We start from the raw sequence: 23,214 nt of genomic DNA on the forward strand, positions 1-23,214 counted from the left end.
ATTGTCATTTTGATAGGAATGGTACTGAATCTATGGATTGCATTGTGTAGTATGCTTATTTTAACATTATTCTTCCAATCAAAAAACATCTGTTTTGCATCATCTTCAATTTCTAGTCTTATAATTTTCTGAATTCAGTTTTAATATTTTATCTCCTTGTATAGTTAGATTTATTCCTAGGTATTTTGTTCTTTTTGATATGATTGTGAATGGGATAATTTCCGTAGTTTTCATTGTTGATAGTTGTTAGTGTCTAGAAATGCAATAGATTTCTGTATATTAATTTAGCATCTTGCAAATTTATTGAATTCATGAAGAGCTCTAGTAGTTTTCTGCTAGCATCTTCAGGATTTACTGTATTTAATATCATGTCATCTGTAAATGGTGACAATTTTACTTCCTCCTTTCCAGTTGGATTCCTTGTATTTTTTCTTCTCTTCTGTGGCTAGGACTTTGAAAACTATGTTGAATAAACCATGAGTGATGAGAGTAGTTATCCTTGTCTTGTTACTGATCTTAGAGGAGATGCTTTCAGCTTTTCACTGTTGACTATGATATTAGCTGTGGGCTTGTTGTATATGGCTTTTAGTGTGTTGACGTATGTTCCCTCTGTAACCATATACCCACTTTGTTGAGGGTTTTTATCATGAAAAAATGTTGAATTTTGTCAAAAACTTTTTCTGCACCTGTTGAGATGACCATATGGATTTATTTTTAGCTGAATTATTTTATATATTTGATTTATTTGTAAACTTTTATTTTTGGCTGTGTTGGGTCTTCGTTGCTGTGCAGGCTTTTTTCCCCTCTAGTTGCAGGGAGTGGTGGCTCCTCTGTAGTCCGTGGTGCACGGGCTTCTCATTACGGGGGCTTCTCTTGTGAAGCATGGGCTCTCGGTGGCACAGGCTTCAGTAGTTGCGGCTCATGGGCTCAGTAATGGTGGCTCTTGGGCTCTAGGGCACAGGCTTAGTTCCTCCTTGGCATGTGGGATCTTCCTGATCAGGGATCAAGCTCGTGTTTCCTGCGTGGGCAGGCGGATTCTTCACCACTGAGCCACCACGGAAGTCCTCATCATATGGTTTTATTCTTCAGTCTGTTAATATGGTGTGTCATTGATTGATTTATTGATACTGAACTGTTCTTTCATCCCTGGGATAAATCTCACTTGATCCTGGTGTATGACCCCTTTTGACATTGTTTGTCTTATTATTAAATTTGGTTTGCTAAGATTTTGTTGAGGATTTTTGCATATATGTCATCAATGATGCTGGCCTGCCATTCTCTTTTTGTGTGTGATATCTTTGCCTGCTTTTGGTAAAGTATTTGTTAGAATTCACTTGTGAAGCCATCTGGTCCTGGACTTTTGTTTGTTGGAAGTTTCTAATTTCATTTCTGGTAATTCATTTATTCATATTTTCTATTTCTTTCTGGTTTAGGAATTTTTCCATGTTTTCTTGGTCATACTGGCATGTAGTTGTTAATGTGTTATGATCCTTTGTATTTCTGTGGCGTCAGTTGTAAAATTCCATTTTGATGAATAGGTTTTTGTGTATATATTCCTTTGCTGAGGTGTTCTAATTTTTTATTTGTTTCAGACGTCTTTGTGAGTGATCAGTCAGTGATATATGTGTTGCTTGCTTTAGAATCTTTGTCAGATAATTCTGTCAGTCTCACTGTGGTGTCTGTTTATTGTCTCCTGTCATTCAGTTTGACATCTTCCTTCTTGTTTGTTTATTGGCTGCACTGTGTGGTTTGCAGGATCTTAGTTCCCCAACCAGGGGTTGAACCTGGCACCCTGGCAGTGAGAGTGCCGATTTCTAACCACTGGACCACCAGGGAGTTTCCTCTTCCTGCTTCTTAAAATGACAAGTGATTTTTTAAAAATTGGAACCTGAAACTATCACAATGTTGTTAACTGGCTATACTCCAATATAAAATAAAAAGTTTAAAAAAAAATAAAAAAACTATAAATAAAATAAAAAATTGGAACCAGGAAATTTTGAGTGTTCTGAGGCTCTGAATCTCATTTAAATATTCCAGTCGGCACTTTTGACACTGTCAGCTCAGAGGAAGAGGGTGCACCTTGTCATTGAGCTGGTAGAGCTGGAAGGCCGTGTTCCTCACTCAGCCTCCACTGACACACACAGTGTGGGTAGGGGCCTTTACTTTCAGACAGTGTGGTCTGAGAGTTTGTGCTCCCTCCAGAATTCATTGTTGAAATCCTAATGCCTGATGCAATCGTTTTAGGACGTGGAGGCTCTGGGAGTTGATTAGGTCAGGAGGGCAGAGACCTCATGAATGAGATTAATGCCCTTAGAAGAGAGACCGCAGAGCTTCCTTGCCCCTTCTGCCTTGTGACGACACAATGAGAAGTGTGAAATCCAGAACGGGCCCTCATTTGACCTTAGCAGAACCTGGATCTTAGACTTGCGGCCTTGAGAACTGAGAAATAAATTCATGTTGTTCATTAGCTACCCACTCTCTCGTGTTCTGTTACAGCAGCTTTAACAGACTAAGACAGTGGGAGTGGAATTTCTGACTGCCCTGGTGGTTTCCGTCGCCACTGGTGAGGTGGCCTTATTACTGTCAGGCCTCCACTGCTAGTCCTCTGATAACTACTAAGAGCCCTTAACATATGCATCCTTGTTACTGAAAATCCCCAGTCTGATAACTTTAAAATCTCTGCCATATCTGAATCTGATTTTGATGCTTGGTTTGTTTCTTCAGACTATATTCTTTGCCTTTTAGTATGCTTTGTAATTCTTTTTGTTGAAACCTGGGCATGATGTATTGGGTTAAAAGACAGACCTTTAATGTGAAGTTTCATCTGGCGTCGTTAGGCTTTGTTTACTTCTGGAGAGCTGTGTTGTAGAGCCTGAAATTTCCTGCACTGTCCCAGTTGGTGTCTCACCTGTTGTCTTTTCCTGGAGATTCCTCAGACAGTAAGTAGTTTCCCTTGAGTGTTTCTCCTTCCTTAAAAAAAGGAGAATAGAGATGTGGGCATATTTGAAAACTGGTTTCTTTTCCCCTTACCCTGCTGGAAACAGGAGGGGATTTCTCTCTGATCTTAACAATGAGGATGTGGTAGGGCTCAGGGGCTAAAAGTCAGGAAAGCGGGAAGGCCCTCTCATAGGAGCACCTCAGAGGTTTTGATTCTCCAGTTAGTCTACACCGAGCTTCCAGCCATTTGTCAGATATAGCTCGTAGCTTTCCTCTTGGCGCTGGTTCTGACTTTGGGCTTCTGCTCTACTGTGCTGTGAGTGAGTCTCTGTATTTGACGGTCTCTCCAGGCTCAGATGGTAAAGCGTCTGCCTACAGTGTGGAAGACCCGGGTTTGATCCCTGGGTTGGGAATATCCTCTGGAGAAGGAAATGCAACCCACTCCAGTACTCTTGCCTGGAACATCCCATGGATGGAGGAGCCTGGTGGGCTACAGTCCATGGGGTTGCAAAGAGTCAGACACAACTGAGCGACTTCACTTTCACTTACCAGTGCTCAAGGTAGCAGTTTGACCAGTGACCTCAATTCTCTGATTATCCTAAGAGGAATTGATTTTTCAGTTTGTTCAGGTTTTTTTCTTGTTGTGAGGATAGAAGTGATGCTTCCAAGCTCTTTACATGCAGAACCAGAAATCAGAATTCTTGTTTGGATTTATTTTGGTCATTGCATTCTACTTTCTTAGGTGGAAACATGAATTATTGATTTTAAGCCTTTTCCTCAATTCCACATTTAAAGCTGTGAATTTCCTTCAAAGTACTAAATTAAATATGCCCCTCAAATTTTGATGTTGTGTTTTCATTATCAGTTGAAATATTTTCTGATTTTCTTTGTAATTTCTTCTGCCATGGATTATTAATTTTCCAATAATTGGATATTTTCCTAGATACCTTATTGTTCCTGATTTCTAATTTAATTCCAATCTGGTCAAAGGAATATACTCTTAAGTTTTCAGACTTTTTTTAATGTATTGAGTCTTGTGTAATGGCCCTATGTATGATCTGTCTTGGTGACTATTTTGTGCTCTTTAAAGTGTATATTGTATTCTGCAGTTGTTGCGTTTAGCGTTCTATAAGCCATTAGGTCAGGGTGACTGATGATTTATTTATATCTGCTGAATTCCTGCAGATTTTTAAAAATTATTCTGTTTTTCTCTGATCAGTTCAGTTCAATTCAGTTGCTCAGTCAGGTCTGACTCTTTGTGACTCCATGATTCGCAGCACGCTAGGCCTTCCTGTCCATCAACAATTCCCGGAGTTTACTCAAACTCATGTCCATCAAGTCAGTGATGCCATCCAGCCATCTCATCCTCTGTTGTCCCCTTCTCCTCCTGCTCCCAATCCCTCCCAGCATCAGAGTCTTTTCCAGTGAGTCAACTCTTTGCATGAGGTGGCCAAAGTATTGGAGTTTCAGCTTCAGCATCAGTCCTTCCAATGAATACCCAGGACTGATCTGCTTTAGGATGGACTGGTTGGATCTCCTTGCAGTCCAAGGGACTCTCAAGAGTCTTTTCCAACACCACAGTTCAAAACATCAATTTTTCAGTGCTCAGCTTTCTTCACAGTCCAACTCTCACATCCATATATGACAACTGGAAAAACCATAGCCTTGACTAGACGGACCTTTGTTGGCAAAGTAATGTCTCTACTTTTTAATATGCTATCTAGGTTGGTCATAACTTTCCTTCCAAGGAGTAAGGCTGCAGTCAGCCTTACTTTCATGGCTGCAGTCACTATCTGCAGTGATTTTGGAGCCCCCCAAAATAAAGTCTGACACTTTCCACTGTTTGCCCATCTATTTCCCATGAAGTGATGGGACCAAATGCCATATAATAATCTTTAGATATGATTGAGGACATGTCTGTTTTCCTTTTTAGTTCTCTCTGGTCTGCCTCATAGGGTTTTGAACCTCAGTTATTAGGAACATACACATTCACTTGATATGTTTTTCTGGTACATCTTTATTATAATGAAATCTCTTTCACTGTCATTGGTAATGTTCATTATCTTGAAGTCTTTTATCTGAATGTAGTAAAGCCACCTTTCAGCTTGCAGCTTTTCGCTTTCTCATAGTAGTGTTTATGTAGCCTGTCTTTTTCCATTCTTTTACTCCAGGATGGTGATACAGTTCTGTCTTGTTCTGTTACCCTCTGTGACCCCATGAACTGCCAGGCTCTTCTGTCCATGGGATTCTCCAGGCAAGAATATTGAAGCAGGTTGCCATTTCCTACTCAGGGATCTTCCTGACCCAGGGATCAAACCTGCATTGGCAGGTGGATTCTACATTGGCAGTCTGATGGCTGTTGATGTAGTGACTTTTAATCAGAAAGTTTAGTCCTTTAATATAATTTTTCATATGATTGGAGTATTAGTCTATTTTTGTATATTTTTCTAATTGTTCCCTTTTTTCCTCCTTTCCTGTTATTGGTTTGAATTTTAATAACATTATATTGATTCCTCAATTCCAAACAGTTCTTCAAAAGCGTTTCACATTGGGCCTTCTCATGTGCGTGGCATTGTCTGTCCTTTGTTCCTGATCATCTTTTCAAGGCTGTTTGGAGAGTGAATGACCTTGGAAGATACAGGCATCCTTACTCCCTGTTGTAAATGATTTGGACCCCCTGAGGTCAGGTTTCCTCTCCTGTGTGCATCCACTGTGTGTTCAGCTGTCGTCCAGCCTTCTTCACACGGCCTGTGGAAACTGGGGCCCAGGATACAGGTATCAGAATGCGGGTACTCTGGCTGCTGCTGTTGCTGCGATGATGGGCTTTATGTCTCTCCCCAGAGAGTTTCGTCTTTACCTGGGCTCTCATGATGCCATGCGGGCTGACTTGCTGACCCACAAGTAGAGTGGCTCTCAGGCCCCTCATGTCCTGACGCCCTAACCCCCTCCTCTTCGTCTGTGCTGTTGCCTCACGGCTGGCACATCGTAGTACTTTACAGATGCCACAGTTCACAGTTAGAATTTTCAACTTAAATAGTCTTACGTCTTTTAAATAGTTAAAAGGAAATACATATTCACCTGTAACCATGTATTTCCCACCTCTTTTGGCCTTCCTGCCTTTCTGAAGATGGTAGTTACGTGGTGCCACCATGACCCTTCATCCTAAAGAACTCCTTTCAGCATTTCTTTATTGAAGGTATTTTGGCAGGGTAATCTCCAAGTTTTTGTTCTATAGAAATGTCTTTATAAAGCATTTTTGACATGTATTTGTCAGCATACAGAATTCTGGCTTGCTTTTTTTTTTTTATCACCTTAAATGTGTCATTACATTGTCTTATGTCTGTTGAGAAGTTGGTCTTCATTTAATCATCCTTTCCCTATATGTATTTTGTCATTTTCCTCTACTGTTTTTTGTTTTATTTGTTTTTTATTCACTTTTTTCTCTTTTTTTGATATTTGGGACTCTGTCAATTGATACCTTTCACTAATTCAGGGAGTCTTTTGCTCATCATTTCATCAGGTAATTTCCTCTTCTGTTTTCTCTCCTTTTCTCTATGACTCCACATAAACTAGTGCTGTACCGCTTGATGTTTCCCCTCAGGTCTCTGAGCCTCTGATCAGTTTTCTACCCTCAGGTCTCTGAGCCTCTGATCATTTTTCTAAAGGTTTGGTGTTTGTTTTTTTTTTTTTTAATTTTCCATGCCACGTGGGTTGCTGGATCATGGTTCCCTGACCAGGGATTGAACTGGACCCTCGGCAGTGAAAGCATAGAGTCTTAACCACTGGACTACAGGGAAGTTCCCATTTTTCTTCATTATTTTTCTCTTCCTTCTTCTGATTTAATTTTAGATTTGTCTTCAGTGACTCCTTGCTGTCTCCTTTCTGCTGTTAAGCCCACTTAGTTAATTTTTCATTTCAGGTTTAGAATTTTCACTTGGCAGTTTTAACAGTAATTATTTCCTTGCTGAATTCCAAATTTGCCCATGCACTATGGACCCATCATCTTTGTACCCCTTGCACATGTTTATAATAAGTGTTTTGGAGTTCTTGTCTGCAGATAGCATCGTCTTAATCATCTCAGTGCTGGTTTCTGATGACTGCTTTTTCTTTTGCTTCTTTTTGTGTCTAATGAATTTTGATTGGATAGTGGACATTATGAAGAATGCATTGTAAAGACTCTGGGTTCTTTTATATTCTTCCCAAGAGTCAGTTCCTTTCTAAAAGGCAGTTGACTTTGGCTAGATTCAGACGTCACACTCAGGCACCACTGTGGTGGGCTGCAGCTGAAATCCCCACCCCGTCTGCCATCCGCGGGGTGTCTGGTTTGTTTTCGTTGTCTTCTCCTGGGGCTGCACAGTTGAGTGGTGAGCCACCTCTTGTGGCTGACTTTGTCTCTAAATTCAAGGGCTTACTTACGTCCTCTGTTTGGAGCAGAAAATGGCAACCTACTCCAGTGTTCTTGCCTGGAGAATTCCATGGACAGAGGAGCCTGGAGGACTGCAGTCCATGGGGTCGCAGAGTCAGACATGACTGAATGACTAAAACAGCAGCAATGTCCTCTGTAGCCTCTTTTCCTGGGATTTCCCTTCTAACTTTCTGATTGATCTACAAACCTGAACTCTGGTGTTTGCCGTCTCAAGCAAGTAAATGTACTGTTCCTTGCAGCTCCCATGGTCAAAAAGCTGTAAATGTGCAAACTTCATTCATGGTACTTTGACTTTTAACAGTAAGCTTCCCTCTAGCTTCTGCTTGCTTTTTGTTCTTCCTCAGGGCTTTCAAATACTGGATTTAAATAATGTTCTCTCAGATTTCATAATTGGAGAGGAGAGTTATTCTAACTTTCTGCCATCCCTCCAGTTCCTTTTTATAATAATCTTCAAAATACATTGCTTCTCAGCCCTAAGTAGAACAATCCCATGCTGAGTAATATAGGTTTATTTTGTAAGCAGGAACTGTCATTTAGAAATGCTTTATTTGTGTCTGGAAGTTGAGAAGAATTCTTTTTTTTCCTGTTTAAAGAATGGGCATATATAAATCTGGGAAACTTTTATTTTAGAAATAAATGCTTAAAAATCAAATACCAATTATCTTTTTTCTTTATTTTGACCACTTTTTTTCTATTACAATTTTAGGATGCTTTTTTGAAAATCATTCGAAATGAGGGCATTAAGTCCCTGTGGAGTGGCCTTCCTCCTACCTTGTAAGTTGACATTTAGTATTTTTCTTACTTAGTGATGGTCGTGGTTTTGTTTTGCCCTATCAGTATGATGGGACAACATCATGCATTTTTAATATCAGAGCTTTTCATTTTCTAGAGCATTGTTTTGTGACTCTGACAACTACCCCACATTTGATGATTTGCTAGAAGGACTCACAGGACGTATACTAATGTCTGTGGTTTGTTACCGCAAAAGGCACGAAGTAGATCAGTGAGAAAAGGCATGAAACGAAATCATTGAGGCGAAAAGGCACGAAGTGGAATCAGTAAGGAGAAGAGGCACGAAGTGGAATCAGTGAGGGGAAAAGGCAAGTAGCGGAATCAGTGAGGGGAAAGGCGCAACAGGAGCTGGCCAGGCGGGCAAGTGCAGGAGTTCTGCCTTCCCGGCACTCCAGTCTGAGTCTAGGGCTTGCCATGTGGGCTGATGATATAGGCACATGCTGTGTTAATGACTGGCTGTGGTTATGAAACTCCAGCCCCCCAATAGAAGCAGATATTTACCAAAACTCACATCATTTGCACAAATCAATGCAGACAAGCTGGTTTAGTGCTCCAGACATACAGAAAAGCCTTGTTACAGGGCGTATTCCAAGGGCGGCTAAATTCTTTGAAGATGACCCAAGGTCAAGTAGACAAATAGGCCCTCCTGAAGTTACCTGATTTGGGGCATAAGCATACTTTATTTTTTCATGTTCAGAAATTAAGAAATTAGTGTTCATTTGAGTTTTTATTTTACTAAAATAATGAGAGGTATTGTGCTATGTATACTTCTTTTCCATAAAATTCAGTACTAATTAGCTATTAGGTGAATTCATATGACAAGCTAGTAAGGCTGAATGTAAAAATTCCAATTAATACCTTGCCTTTCTCCACCTCGTTCCTTTCTGACTTATCTTGTTATGGAGCACATTAGTCAGTTTTGAGGCACATACTCTAAACAGTACCTAAGATTATAAGGTTGGTGATAGATCCGGGAGCAGCAGTCAGTCCTGTTCTAAGTTCTCATCACCCCACTTCACTGTAGAGTATTAGGCATTGCCACGTATGGTCTGTGATAGTCCTTTGGTTAGACCAGAAACAGAGACTGGTTTCTTGTTGCGTTAAATCTTGATGACATGATAGTACCTTCCACTTTGTATTTAATTAATAACTCCCTCTTAATATTTTCATTTGAAAGAATGTCATTGGAATATATATATAATTCTGGTGACATCATTTTCAGTTATAAGCAGGTATGACATGGTCCGCAGTATTTTATAATTGTGCTTGTACTTTTTTACAAGTGAATTTTACAAGATTTTTTACTTGAGTGATTTTCATGTTACCATAATGTATGTAGTTGGGAATGAAGACCAGACACAGAATAAGTCAAGACCATTTATTTGTCTTTTCATATTTATGACCTGACTGGGTGCTCTAAACTTATCTTCTCTACTACATTACAAATCTCTGGAGAGGAGAAACCTACTTTGCATCTTTTTGTTGTCTAAGTTAAACACTGATAATCATTAAAGAAAAATATCTCATAGCTGATTTGTTGTGGTTTTCTGCTTCTGTAAAGTAGAAGGATCTTCATTTTGTGCTTCCCGGGAGGTGCAGTTGGTAAAGAACGCACCTGCCAGAGCAGGAGACACAGAGAAGTGGGTTTGATCCCCGGGTCAGGGAGATCCCCTGGAGAAGGAAGTGTCAGCCCACCCTGGTACACCTGCCTCGGAAATCCCATGGACAGAGGAGCGTGGCGGGCTACAGCCCATGGGGTCTCAGAGCCTGACATGACAGAGCACACATGCACCATGCACTGTGTCTTGTACTTAATAATAACTTAAGAGTATGTTTAAGCCTTTTGATAGTGTTGTGCAAATCTTTTTGTTTGTATGTTTCTAACAGAGTGATGGCAGTTCCTGCTACAGTTATTTATTTTACCTGCTATGATCAATTAACTGCTCTTCTGAGATCTAAATTAGGAGAAAATGAAAGCCGCATACCAATTGCTGCTGGAATCGTGGCCAGACGTAAGTAATAAATTCACAATATTTTCATTCTGATTTCCACTTAAAGCTTGTTTTAACATTTTTACATTTATAGAGAATTTCAAATAGAGTATTGGTAAAGATTTATTTTGCATTGTAGTTTGTCCTCATATGTTAATACCTAAGCTCTAGCGATCATATTTTGTGGTGACTGCCATCAGAACGGGACGGGATCAATCTGTCCTGTTAATTCTTTGGCAGAGTTTTCAGATTTGACATTGTAGACCTTAGATTCTAGATTTTAGGATAATAACACAGAGTCTAATTAATGCCAGAGTCTTTAATCATTTTCTGTATACACTTTGAGATTCAGAGTTTAATCAGAAAGACATTTTTCTCTGTGTAGTGGAAGTGAGGTTTATAATAGTCCTGGTTGATGTATAATGGCTGTGGAACTGCTCTTGAAAGAGTAAGGTAACACGGGAATGATGGGGTTATTGTAGTTGTATTTACCCTGCCTTTGTTTATGTAAGTCTCAAGGGAATTGAGGTGGTGGGTTTGGACACGTACACATGGGGTATAAAAGATTTTCACAAATGCTGGATGGGGTCCTTGGCTAAGAGGTGACTCTGCCTTGGGCCCGCCGGTGTAATAAACTGCACTCCACTAAAAAAAAAAAAAAAAAGAAAGAGTAAGGTATGTGAAATACCTTTATCAAGGAAAAAAAATCAGAGCTAGGATGTTGCCATCATTAGATACTAGATAAAGTTTGAAGACATTTCAGAATAAAATTTTAAAATATCAAAATGCATGAAATACTCATTTCTGCATGCATGTCTTCGTAATGCATGGCTGTGCTTTTGTTGTATTTTCTTGTTTTGTACCAGTTGGCGCAGTGACTGTAATAAGTCCACTGGAATTGATTAGAACCAAGATGCAATCTAAGAAGTTTTCTTATGAGGAACTACATCGATTTGTCAGCAAGAAAGTATCTGAAGATGGTTGGATTTCCCTCTGGAGGGGCTGGGCTCCTACCATTCTTAGAGATGTACCATTCTCAGGTAGGATTTATCTGCTACATTTTAAGTAGCTTTGTATATACCACTTTTAAATCAAGGAAATTCTAGACTCTTTAAGGCTAGAGGTACGTTACTGTCTTAGGTGATCACACACACCTAGTTCAGTGTGGCTCTCTGAGATCTTGGTAAGTGTTTATTTAATGAACGGTTTCTGTTTGAAGCCTGGTTTTCTTTTCTCTTCGTGTTTTCTTTCTTTTTAAATATCAGTTGGTGAGTACTCATATTTAGGTAATGCAAACTACCTTTAAAATTATTGTAAAGAAGTCATAATTAATAAGATACGTAAAGGACTACAAATCAAAATAGCATAACATTTAAGACCACCTGTGAATTATATTGACTCCTACTTTTTTCAATTATTAAAAATCTCCCCCACTTGAGTGTCTTGTAGGAACATTATAAATCAGATTCAAGATTGTGCTAACCATTGAATTATGAAAAGGGGGAAAATCAAGAAGAAATACAAAATTAACAACTTATAGAATGTGCATACTTCAGTAGTACTTGTGAATCTGATGTTTCCATTTAAAACCTGGAAGAAATAATCACTGAGAACCGTTGTATTAACATTCCACATTCTTTCTCCCTTTGATTTAATCCTTTGCTTGGACTCCTGTTCACAGTCCTGTATCTTTCCCTTTCCATTAGTGTTTTTCTTCAACTTTTGTGTTCAGTTGTGCTTTTTAGAATCACCATGGATTCCTAGACCAATACTTTTTCATTTTTTATTTTGATGTTTTATACATAAAAAGTAGTAAAGATATAAATTACCAAGTGTGCTAATAAACACCTGTGACATCACCACCTCTGTAAATGACTTAGAACACGGCAGTTTTTAAAATCAGGAAACCACATATGTCCCCCTTCACTGTCACATCCTTAGTGGTGACCTCTTACCTGAATTTTTATCACTTATTTGATTTTAAGTAGTCTTACCACATATATATTATTGCTAAACGATGGTATTCAGTTTTGCCTATTTTTGAGGTATAAAATTTATTTTACTTGGAAATATTCCTTAAGTTTTGTTTCATACGTGCAGCTGTTTGATTTCACTCTTGTTTATACATGAATAAACAAGTAAACAATGCTGGGAACATTGTTTCAGTCTCTTGCTGGGTATGTACAAGAATCTGCAGCTTTTAGTGCCTATTTAAAAAAATCTATTTAAAAAAGTTTTCCAGGTGTTTGTGGGTGTTGCAATGTGAGTTGATTTTTTGTCTGTTAGCTTACATTCAGCTTCTTCTAAAACTGTTATAAATCCTAATTTGTCTGCCTACCTTTTTTCTATGTAGAGAATAATGTGTAAATTATAACTATTTCATTTTTAAGTTCGTGATGAATATCCTTTATCCAGTTGAAGTAGCTGCCTTTTATTCCTCGGTTTCTAAGAAATTTCTTTGAATGCTTTTCCATCATTTTTAGATGATTTTACAATTCTGTTAATGTGGTACACGGTATCTAAAGCATTTCTTACGTTTACCACGACTGTGTTTATCAGATAACCCAATTTAGTCATAGTGTGTGATAGTTCATGAAATACTTCAGTTTTTCTTCTTTTGGATTTTTACATCAGTGTTCATGAGATGTGACTCTCTCCTCTCGTGTTCTTGTTGGGTTTTGAGATTAAAGTCCTACTTCTTACTGATGCATAGTTTTGTTTATAAGACTCCTAGAATATTACTGAGAATTTGGTTACTATTTTTACAAATTTCACCTCCTATGTGTGTAAGCAGAAAGCAAGGCGTGTCAATACTAGAATTCTCTTTTCTTTTAATATATAATATTCTTCAATTATTTTCCGTAAAGTCCACATTTCATTTCTAAATATGTTCATTCTATTCTGTTTTTGTAGCAATGTACTGGTATAACTATGAAGTCTTAAAGAAGTGGTTGTGTGCAAAATCTGGCTTATATGAACCAACATTTATGATCAACTTTACCTCAGGGGCATTGTCTGGTTCTGTAAGTTTATTCTTTTGTTGTTATATTCCAACATAGTGATAATTATCTTACTAAAACAGAACAAAATATTATGTAGCATTTCATGTCTATTGAAATAGAACAACTTTAAAATAGTGCATCCTCAAAGTGGTAAGTACTTACTACCCTATTTTGAAGATAAATTATCAGTACTAGCCATTAAATATTTTAAAATGCATTTTATATCTGCCTTTATTATATTACAAATACATTATCATTATATCTTTCTGAAACTTTTGAACTTGTTAGATCATTAATTATGATAATGAATTTAGATAGTACTTTATTACACAAAGTGTTTGACAGTTTGGTCATTAAATACCAGTAGATCTTGTTAGTTAATATTTTATAAATGTTATCTCTTATGTATCATCTGATTGAATAGAAGTAATTGCATCCTTTGCTGCTAATTCCTGTTTCTTTGGGAACATTCTGAGTACCTCTTAAAAGAATTTGAATAAGACTTAAAATTAGAAGGGAGCAGTACCCAGTGACCATTTTTGGGTAGTAGGGAGTTCACCTCTGGCCACTCTTCCACATAATGAAAACTCACGTAGTGGGCCTTTGTGCAGATTCTTATCACCATGATCTTGGACACAGAGAGCTTTCTTATCCCCACATACTTAGAGAATGAATTTTGATGACACAGTGATATGCTGACATATTGGAACCAGAGAAAGAGAGTGAAGGAGCAGAGTGAAGTCATGGAGACTGGCAGAAAAATACTGGAGTAACTGTCAGAAAACCTAGGCTACAGAAGACCCTGAGATTGTGTTCAAAATTGAGACGTGAAGATTCTCGGGTCTGATATATGTCGAGTTAACTCTATAATGGGGTATAAATATATAGAGGCAAAAGAGCAATTCTTTGTAGCAATTTAAGAAATTAGACTACCAGCAAAATCTTTTCATTATTTCTCTTATTTGTGAGGTGATTAAAAGTAACTTACAAATTTTATTTATATCTTAATCCACCATGAATGATGAAAAATAAGTACCATTTATGTTTAGTGACCCCTCACAAAATTGTAGAGCCAGTTCTGCACTTAGTGCTTTATGTTAAAAAAAAAAAAAAGCTGAATGGCTGTAGGGTGTTGTCTCAGCTTTCCAGTAATGAAAGAATGTTGTTTTACTCTTTCTTACCGAACACAGAAAATATATTTTTAAAATCTTTAATAATTTAGAAAATATCACTGCCTTTTAACTGTTAAACAAATAAAAATGTGTCTCTGCAACAGAAAAAGCACATCAGTGGGATAATGTCCAGGCTTTCTGTTAGAAAACGGAACAACCTAAACCCTGTTATTCTGCGAAGTGTCAGACTCATACCTCATTGTTGCTACCTTCGATACTCCCATCAGCACTCCCTGTCCAGGGGTTCTGCATCTGCAGATTGAAGCAGTTCTATTCTTGGCTGTTGAATCCACAGATGTGGAACCACAGACATGGAGGACCAACTGTGCTGTGCCATTTTATTTTATTTTATTTTTTGTGCCATTTTATATAAGGGACAGATACTCTGCAAGTTTCAGTATCTGTAGCCAGGACACCTCAGTAAGAAAGGACAACTCTGTGTTAGATTGTAGAGAAACAATTGATTTTATCTTACCTGAGATCTTTGAAACGGATTTCAAGAACTTAAATCTCTTTACATTGATGGGTGAAATAAAAATAAATGACTTTAAAGATTATTTTATCAGCATATTGACCAAGTTAAGTTGGGAAACAGAAAAGGGAGACTAGGTTTTACTTTGCATGACTGTTATATCAAATATAAGACATTCTTAAGGGAATTTGTTCTTTCAGAAAATCTTTCTTGCTTAATTAAGGCATTATGGAAATAAGTGTTAAATAAGTGTCAAATTGATTAATTTGAAATTTTTAATTATTTTAATTGGAGACTAGTTACTTTACAATATTGTAGTGGTTTTGCCATACATTGACATGAATCAGCCATGGGTGTACATGTGTTCCCCATCCTGAACCCCCTTCCCACCTCCCTCCCCATCCCATCCCTCTGGGTGATCCCAGTGCACCAGCCCCGAGCACCCTGTCTCAGGCATCGAACTTGGACCGGCGATCTATTTCACATGTAATAATATACATGTTTCAGTACCATTCTCTCAGATCATCCCACCTTCGCCTTCTCCCACTGAGTCCAAAAGTCTGTTCTTTACATCCGTGTCTCTTTTGCTGTCTCGCATATAGGGTCATCACTACCATCTTTCTAAATTCCACACATATGCGTTAATATACTATATTGGTGTTTTTCTGACGTACTTCACTCTGTATAATAGGCTCCAGTTTCATCCACCTCATTAGAACTGATTCAAATGCATTCTTTTTAATAGCTGAGTCATATTCCGTTGTGTATATGTACCACAGCTTCCTTATCCATTCCTCTGCCGATGGGCATCTAGGTTGCTTCCATGTCCTGGCTATTATAAACAGTGCTGCGATGAACATTGGGGTGCACGTGTCTCTTTCAATTCTGGTTTCACTGGTGTGTAAGCCCGGCAGTGGGATTGCTGGGTCGTATGGCAGTTCTATTTCCAGTTTTTAAGGAATCTCCACACTGTTCTCCATAGTGACTGTACTAGTTTGCATTCCCACCAACAGTGTAAGAGAGTTCCCTTTTCTCCACACCCTCTCCAGCATTTATTGTTTGTAGACTTTTTGATAGCAGCCATTCTGACTGGACGTGAGATGGTACCTCATTGTGGTTTTGATTTGCATGAAATGTGTTTTTAAAAATGATTTGTGAACTACATTTGATAAATATGTTGAAACCCATAAAGAAAACGTATGTAGCACTAAAAGTTCAAAAGTCCATTTTCAATTTTTTTTGACATTTTTAAAAACATTTGGAAAATTTTAAATGCTAATTACTAGGTACTTGAATTTCTGCTTTAAAGTACATATTATACCTTCATCTGTAGTAAGGAATAATGGAACACACAGGAGCATCAGAAATTGTGAATACTGGTTTTGCAGTCAGAGGTCTACTTGGAATTCTGACTGCCAACTAGTGTAGTGTGCCTCAGGAATATAGGGGGACTGTTCTCTTACTCCCGAACTTTGGGAGAAGTATGTAAGACTTTATCTGTTCTCTTCAATAGGAGCTTCTCTTTAACCCTCTCTGGTTTCACTTTATGTTTCATTTTAGTTATGATTTTAGTACTATCCTTATTAAGTAATATGCTAATTAGAGTATAAAATACTTTGGGGAAAATTTAAATTAATCAATTTTACTTTTTGTTAGTTTGCAGCTGTTGTTACTTTGCCATTTGATGTGGTAAAAACACAAAAGCAGACACAACTTTGGATATATGAAAGCCAGAAAAGTAAGTTTAATTAATTTAAAATGTGTCTAAGATGCCATGAAAAATATTTTCTTTCTGGATACTGTGAGGAATATCTAAGAAAGGGAAGACAAGATTCCCCCTGCCCCTTTGTTGCCTTCCTCTGTACTTAATTCAAACTAATGTACTGTTAGAATGGAGTACCCAGAAAGAACTCTAAACCTAAACAAAAAATTTCAGAAATTTTAAAGACTATATTAGTATGCATATACATATTCTTCTTTTTTTTTTCTTTTCTATTTTTTAGCTTCCTTTTTGATGTGTTTTTTCCCCCCTGCCTATTATCCCATCTACTTCTTTATAACCTGCATTTCTTCTAGAATAAAATTGTCCTGGGGACTTCCCCTTCAATGCAGAAGGTGCAGTTTTGATCCCTAGTTGGGGAGCTAAGATCCCACATGCCTCCTGGCCAAAAAACCAAAAGAGAAGCAATACTGAATACTCAATAAAGAATTTAACAATGGTCCATATTTTAAAAAAAGTACTATTAGTTGCTTCTACGAGATTCATTCTGTTATTATTACAGAAAGTGTAGCAAGCCCACTGGAAATGGGGCTTTGTTTCTGAACATAAAATTGTTAGGATTTGATCATCTGGATGGTCAGTAGAGGAGTGTTCATTGTTGTCTGTGCTTGAATAATCACACAGTGTTTCCTTACAGTGTATGAAGTTGCTTTTCCCCTGTAGAAAGAGCTCTTGGATGTTGGGTCTTTAGGCAGGGCTCTGCCATGGCTGACCTCCAGTTGAGAAGTTGTTTGTTCGTTGTCTTTTACATCATTTCGCCCTACTATTAAAATAGAGACCAGTTTGGAACTTGAGCTCCATAAGATTAGAAATACCCAGTTACTTAGCCTCCTTTCTTTATTGGTTGTTTCCAAAATTGAAAAACATTTAAACGAGTATAAGTTGCCAACTTGTAGTATAAAGCTTTTGTCACTGACATTTTAGAGAGTTAAATTTCAGTCATAAACACTTTGTTCTTGGTTTTAAAATGTATCCTTTCTGTTTGGTTGCTCTAATTACTGTAGTTACACTATTTATATAGTTTAGCTTCTTAAATGACAAGCCCTCATTTATCTTCAGAGAATCTGATATTATATAAAAGAAATTTTGAGATAATGAGCCCCTCTTCATTAAGTTGCAAATTCTACAGAGCTATTACTGAATGACACCTTTCCCTAATTTTCCCTTTTTCGCTGGGCGTACTTCCTAAAATGTACTTTAATCCTAATGACTCCGAGTTGTCATCACTGTGCACACTGATTACAGTAGTATTTTCATAATGCAGCTCTCAGAAGCTGGTGAGGGTAACTTAGGAGTGTTGGCCTGTCACCCGCTGGTCTGGGCAAGACTCAGATCTTCAGCTGTCACAGTGGTTCACATGGTCGGATGCCCACCTTTTAGTAGGTTTTTTTTCACCTTTAGCATCTGTAGTCTGTGGGCAAAGCCAGCTGCTTAGAATCATTGTGTACGACGAAGGTAAGTGAACTTTGTGTATGTACAGCTGATTCATGAGGTTTATGTTTGAATCTGAGTAACATCTATTTTTGCTGTTTTCAAAAGATGTATAAATCTGTTTCTTTACTGTGTCCCAGACACTTGAGTAGTTGCAAATAAGTGAGATGTTACTGTTAGTTACAGGAAAACTCTTGCCCTCAGAGGAGACAGGACTGATTTATTTCAGGACTAGCACATCTATTCAGAAAGATTCTAATAATGTGGAACCTCCCTAGGGAGAATGAGCTATTTTCCTTAAAGCTTCTTGTTGGGGAAAAAAGTTTTTTTAATGTATGCACTAAAAGTACAATGAAAAGTGGTTATCATGGCTTCACTTGGGGAACCCCATGAAAATTCCTGTATATCTTTAAAATTTTTCATTATGAAAGATTTTTAAGATACGGAAAAACGTATAAAGGATATACACCACCAAGCTTAAACATCAATTCAGGAGAGGCTTTCTGTATATTCCTCCTCCATTGCATCTGGTCCTATGTACCTTAAAAGTGCTTTTAAAATTTCTTTTTAATGAATCCAACTATTAAGATTTAAAATAGTTCTTTATGTAAACCGATCTATTCTTATGATGAGATGATACATCCCGAAGCCATAGACACTCTTCTATGTGTACTCACCTATGTTAGACATTAAGCGGTGATTTATAATAGCATCATTTCTTTAACAAGCAGTTTCTGTGCCTTTGCAAATGTCAACCTGGACTATAATGAAGAACATTGTTGCTAAGAATGGCTTTTCTGGATTATTTACAGGTAAAAATATTTCCTTTACCAAACTGTTGACTAAAATGTTTACTTTTCCTTTTAAATTAATTGCCTTTCAGCAGAAAATTTTTGAAAATATTCCTCATTTACTATTTCCTGCTAAATATCTTTGCTGTAAGTTTAAAATTTTTAAATACCAGTTGCTTTTGAAGTAATTTGGAATTAAAGTGAGGAGTGAACAGTTCGGCTTGTTCTCTGACACCAGTTACGGGACAGTGTTTTTATATGTGACTTCACTTAATGTGATAACTGTCAGAGTAAAACCAAATGAGTTACATTTTAAAATGCAAGGTAAAGTTTGGTCTGAATTTTTCTGTTCCCTTTTTAGGACTGATTCCTCGTTTAATTAAAATTGCTCCTGCTTGTGCTGTTATGATCAGTACATATGAATTTGGAAAGTCTTTCTTCCAAAAACAAAATGCTCAAAGACAGCAATACTAGAGATGCCGTTTAAACCTGAAATAACAACCTCGACCAAATAATAAGAGGAGACTCTTAGGCAAGAGCTTTTTTCACTTTTTTTGCTATTATCTTACAGTGGTTTTCTAGCATTCTTATCTATAATTTAAATGAATAGTAAATCTCTACTTTGCATTTAATCATTCTAACTTCAAATTTTTATCCTAATTTTTGAGAATTTGAAAAAGATATTCCAGAAATTATAACCATTGAGCATTCTTGTAAAGAAGAGAAAAATTATTCTACACTGAAAGCAATAATCTCAGAGTTTGGTACAGATTTCTGTGTAACTTCATCCTGTTGGGAGTGTCAGAGATGTCGAACATTTTTGCAATTGTGTGCTGAATGAGGTACAGAGTCTAAAAGAATTCCCAAGTCTTTTATACACATTTAAATCATGGACATAGATACTGAAGTGTTTCAATAAAGTATCTAACGGAAAGCAGTCTTTAAATATTATTATCCACATCATTTACCAAATATTGCCTATCAGTTATTTCTTTAATTCACATATATTTGGGTTTTTTTTCCCCCCCCTACCCTGTTACTGTTTTAAGGCCTCATGTGTATTAATATTTCTCTGATCAGAGGTATGGCTATCTTATGTTCATGAACCAAAAATATAACTTGTGCAATATTGATGCTGCTATTTTTGACGTCTAAAGACCCTGTATTATCTACTGTTTCTGTGAGAGAGAGTGTTCACGGACTGCATTAAATGTTCACTTCAGTCAAACTTGCAGTGGAAAACCACAGTGTATTCACGCTAGTGAGAATGCTGTTTCATCATAAGAAAGGCCTCTGGTTTCAGCTGTCTTGTCATCCGGTATTACCATTTGTGAAGTTCTCTAGGTCACGTCTGTTCGCTTGCTCTAACATCACTGAGATAAAGTATGTTCCAGATGTCCCTTGACTTTACACATCTCACATGAGTGCGCTAGAACAAGAACTACCAAGCCAGCTTCCTCGAAGAAAGAGCTTTTGGTCACTGGAGGCTAATACCTAAGAAGTTTAGTTTGTGAATGTAAGAATGAAAAAGAATATGAGTTCAAGACAACAATATTTTTTAATATTTTTTTTTCTCTCAGGATCTGTATACTCTAAGAAAAAGCACTTTATTGCAGTCTATCTGTATTTTATGAAAATGTGAAACATTTTTTCTCTAAAATAGAGTAATACATATTTAAGTGACAAATCTCTAGTGTTGGTAGGAATTAATGTATTTTCTAATATAAATAGAAAACTATTTATGTTTCACCAGAAATAAACTATATAGGGTGTGTATTTAAGCTTTTTGTGTTTATTTTATCCTGTGTTGATTTACTTTAAGTTTGCGACATATATATCCATAAAAATATAAACATTTATATTTTCATTGAAGTATTTTGTGCTTTCTTAAAGCTACCACTGGGCTTCTAGCTAAATATTTTCATATAAAATTATGTTAATGCTATACTATCAACATATATATAAAACACACATGGAAGTTTATCTTGAACACTGATTTGAGCAGAATTAAATTTAAATTTACCTTTGTTCTGCTTGGCTTCTTTTGGCTAATTGGTAGGAAAAGAGAAAAATTTAGGTTTTGAATAGTCTCAAAAAACAGTTATGTATTTGAAGTTAATGTCGCTTATAAACAAACAGAAGGGAAACTTTCATCCTCTCCTTGCCCCACTACTGACTGCAATGTGGAAAATTCTTACTTTATAACTTAAAGAACTTAAATAAACCTAATTCCCTGTAGTTTTTGTAACATACATTACATGCAATGTATCTGAAAGAAAAGAAGTCTGAATTTAGGCTTTGTCTATACTTAAGTGGTAACAAAGTGTTACTAGTAGGAACCAAAAATGTTTGGCTACAAATTGTATTCTTGGTAATGTTTCTAAATGCATTCTATTAATGTTAAAATTTCTAACATACACATTGAATTTCTTATGTGTAAGTTTTTTAAGAGAAATGTCTTATCCAAGTATTACATGCTTGCTGCCTTTCATATAATTCCATATTACTTTTCAAAAATAAAGTTATTTCTAGGAAAACTATTCACTATGTTTATTTAGCCACATTTGACTCCTTTAATTCTAGCCTCTTCCCCCCCCCCCCCCCCCCCCGGGGCACAAATTCCAGGGATATGGGAAAGTTTAGTGTATTACTTTTTAATTTTCGTCCAAAATGTACTTTTAAAAGTAAATTACTGTTACCATGTTTTAATCCATCACTCAACACTTACTGAGATGAGTCCTTTCATGTGGTAGGCAATATAAACAGCTCTGGAGGTAAGACATTTCAGCTACTCTCATTGGTCTTAAGGTTTCAGCTGTGATTGTTAGAAATAAACAAAAGAAGTAATGGAAAAGCTGAAGAATTCTCCCCTGGCCTGGGGTGCAGAGGCTGTTCAGGAAATGGTTCTTTGGACAGGCAGTCCAAGGCAACATACCTGGAGGTTGGGGGTCTTCAATCGGGCAGTGGTACTTAGCACCAGTGACTTGAGCAGAGTATACATGCCACGTGGTAGATCAGATTGGAGGAGGAGTCCAAGGGTCCTGGTCTGCCAAACAAGGAACAAGAAGGCAAGAGAAAACCAAGGAAGTATTTTGGGCACAGCTTTGAAAAGGTACAAAGTTGTGTTTTGTTTTTCTCTCAAGACCTTTTTTTTTTTTTTTTAAACTGAAAGAAAATAGGATAGCATAGGTTAGCCTAGAATAAAACAGGAAACACCAGAATGTGTCACATACTAAGACCAAGTGTTGTGTAGTGAAGCTGGTTTTAGAAAAATGACTGGCAGGATGAAAAATGGGACTTATGACCAGGTGACCTATTTAAAAACAAAAGTTTTGGTTTATACTAAAGTATATTTTTAAAAGGTACCACCATGGCATTGGTATAATTTTATCTTCTCCTCCTATCAGTGGGGAAAAAAAGCTAAAGCAAAATAGAAGTTGCTTTGCTTACTAAAGAGCAAAGTGGACTAGGTAAAAGAAATTAAGAGCCCTGATGTTCAAAGGAGTCATGTGACATTTCCAGAGTAATCCAGTGTATGAGTTTTATCAAAACCAGAAACTAACCAACAATAGGAAATTTAACAAGGAATTTACCTAAGTTGTAAATTTGAGAAACATTTTTAACCACTTGAAAACTTGTATGTACATCTAATAAAGATGACTTAAAACCAACTTAATCTACTTGGATGTTTAAGGTTCCTGTCAGTCACAGTTAATAGTAGTTTGCATTTGGTACTTACCGCTTCAGAACTTATAATTCTATTTAATGTTGACTTTATCCTGATGCCATCACGTAGGTGCTGAGAGGATGGGGGTGGGTCCATTTTACAGGTGAGAAAACAAACAGGGTTGTTACATAATTAAATCACAACTCGGCCAAAACCACTACTGTGCTGTACCACTTGAGTGAATGTTGTCAATTTAAACCGTATTATGTCACTTTTTAGAAAATAAAAACTTGAAATAAAATGAAGATTTCTCCAAAATCATTTTCATATTAGTCATTGAGGTGTTAATATATACTTGAAACAAAAATTCAGTGTATACCTTGAATCAAATAACATTTTGTCAATGAAAAAATAAGACTACTACTTCATGGTACAAAATGTTTAATATACATGCAACAAGTATCGTACATCAAGGCAACAAAATACACATGGAAATAGTAGCACATAGCTGAGCATTCTGTTTAGGGGAGGGTGTGTGAACAATGAACACTACTGAAGGTCGAGACATACCTCATGCAAACGTCAGCAAACTGCCTCTAAAACTAGCGTGAAGTGAACTGTGTAGAAACCTGAAGTCACATTAGCAGATCCATCTTATACCAAGAGCTCCAAGAAAGGAGAAAAAGTCACTGTCCTCAGATGTCATGTTTCAGTCTGCATTCAGCAGCACGTTAAGATGCACAAGATTCTGTG

General features: G+C 37.0%; 1 protein-coding gene across 2 annotated transcripts in view; it reads left to right on the forward strand.

Annotated features, from left to right (window-relative positions):
* SLC25A40 (solute carrier family 25 member 40) overlaps nt 1-21,331 on the forward strand; it is an 87,446-nt gene extending 66,115 nt beyond the window's left edge. Inside the window, exons 6-12 of one of the 2 annotated variants that reach the window (XM_065939289.1) lie at nt 8,070-8,137; nt 10,043-10,167; nt 11,013-11,186; nt 13,060-13,169; nt 16,449-16,530; nt 18,732-18,815; nt 19,156-21,331. In XM_065939289.1, coding sequence (XP_065795361.1) covers nt 8,070-8,137; nt 10,043-10,167; nt 11,013-11,186; nt 13,060-13,169; nt 16,449-16,530; nt 18,732-18,815; nt 19,156-19,268 — 756 coding nt within the window. In that variant the 3' untranslated portion in view covers nt 19,269-21,331. The remainder of the gene's footprint in view (nt 1-8,069; nt 8,138-10,042; nt 10,168-11,012; nt 11,187-13,059; nt 13,170-16,448; nt 16,531-18,731; nt 18,816-19,155) is intronic. The other variant, XM_065939290.1, reaches the window with a different exon arrangement.
* Nucleotides 21,332-23,214: the final 1,883 nt, after the last annotated feature.

This window comes from Muntiacus reevesi, chromosome 6 (genome assembly GCF_963930625.1).
Source record: "Muntiacus reevesi chromosome 6, mMunRee1.1, whole genome shotgun sequence".
NCBI classification, from domain to species: Eukaryota; Metazoa; Chordata; class Mammalia; order Artiodactyla; family Cervidae; genus Muntiacus; species Muntiacus reevesi.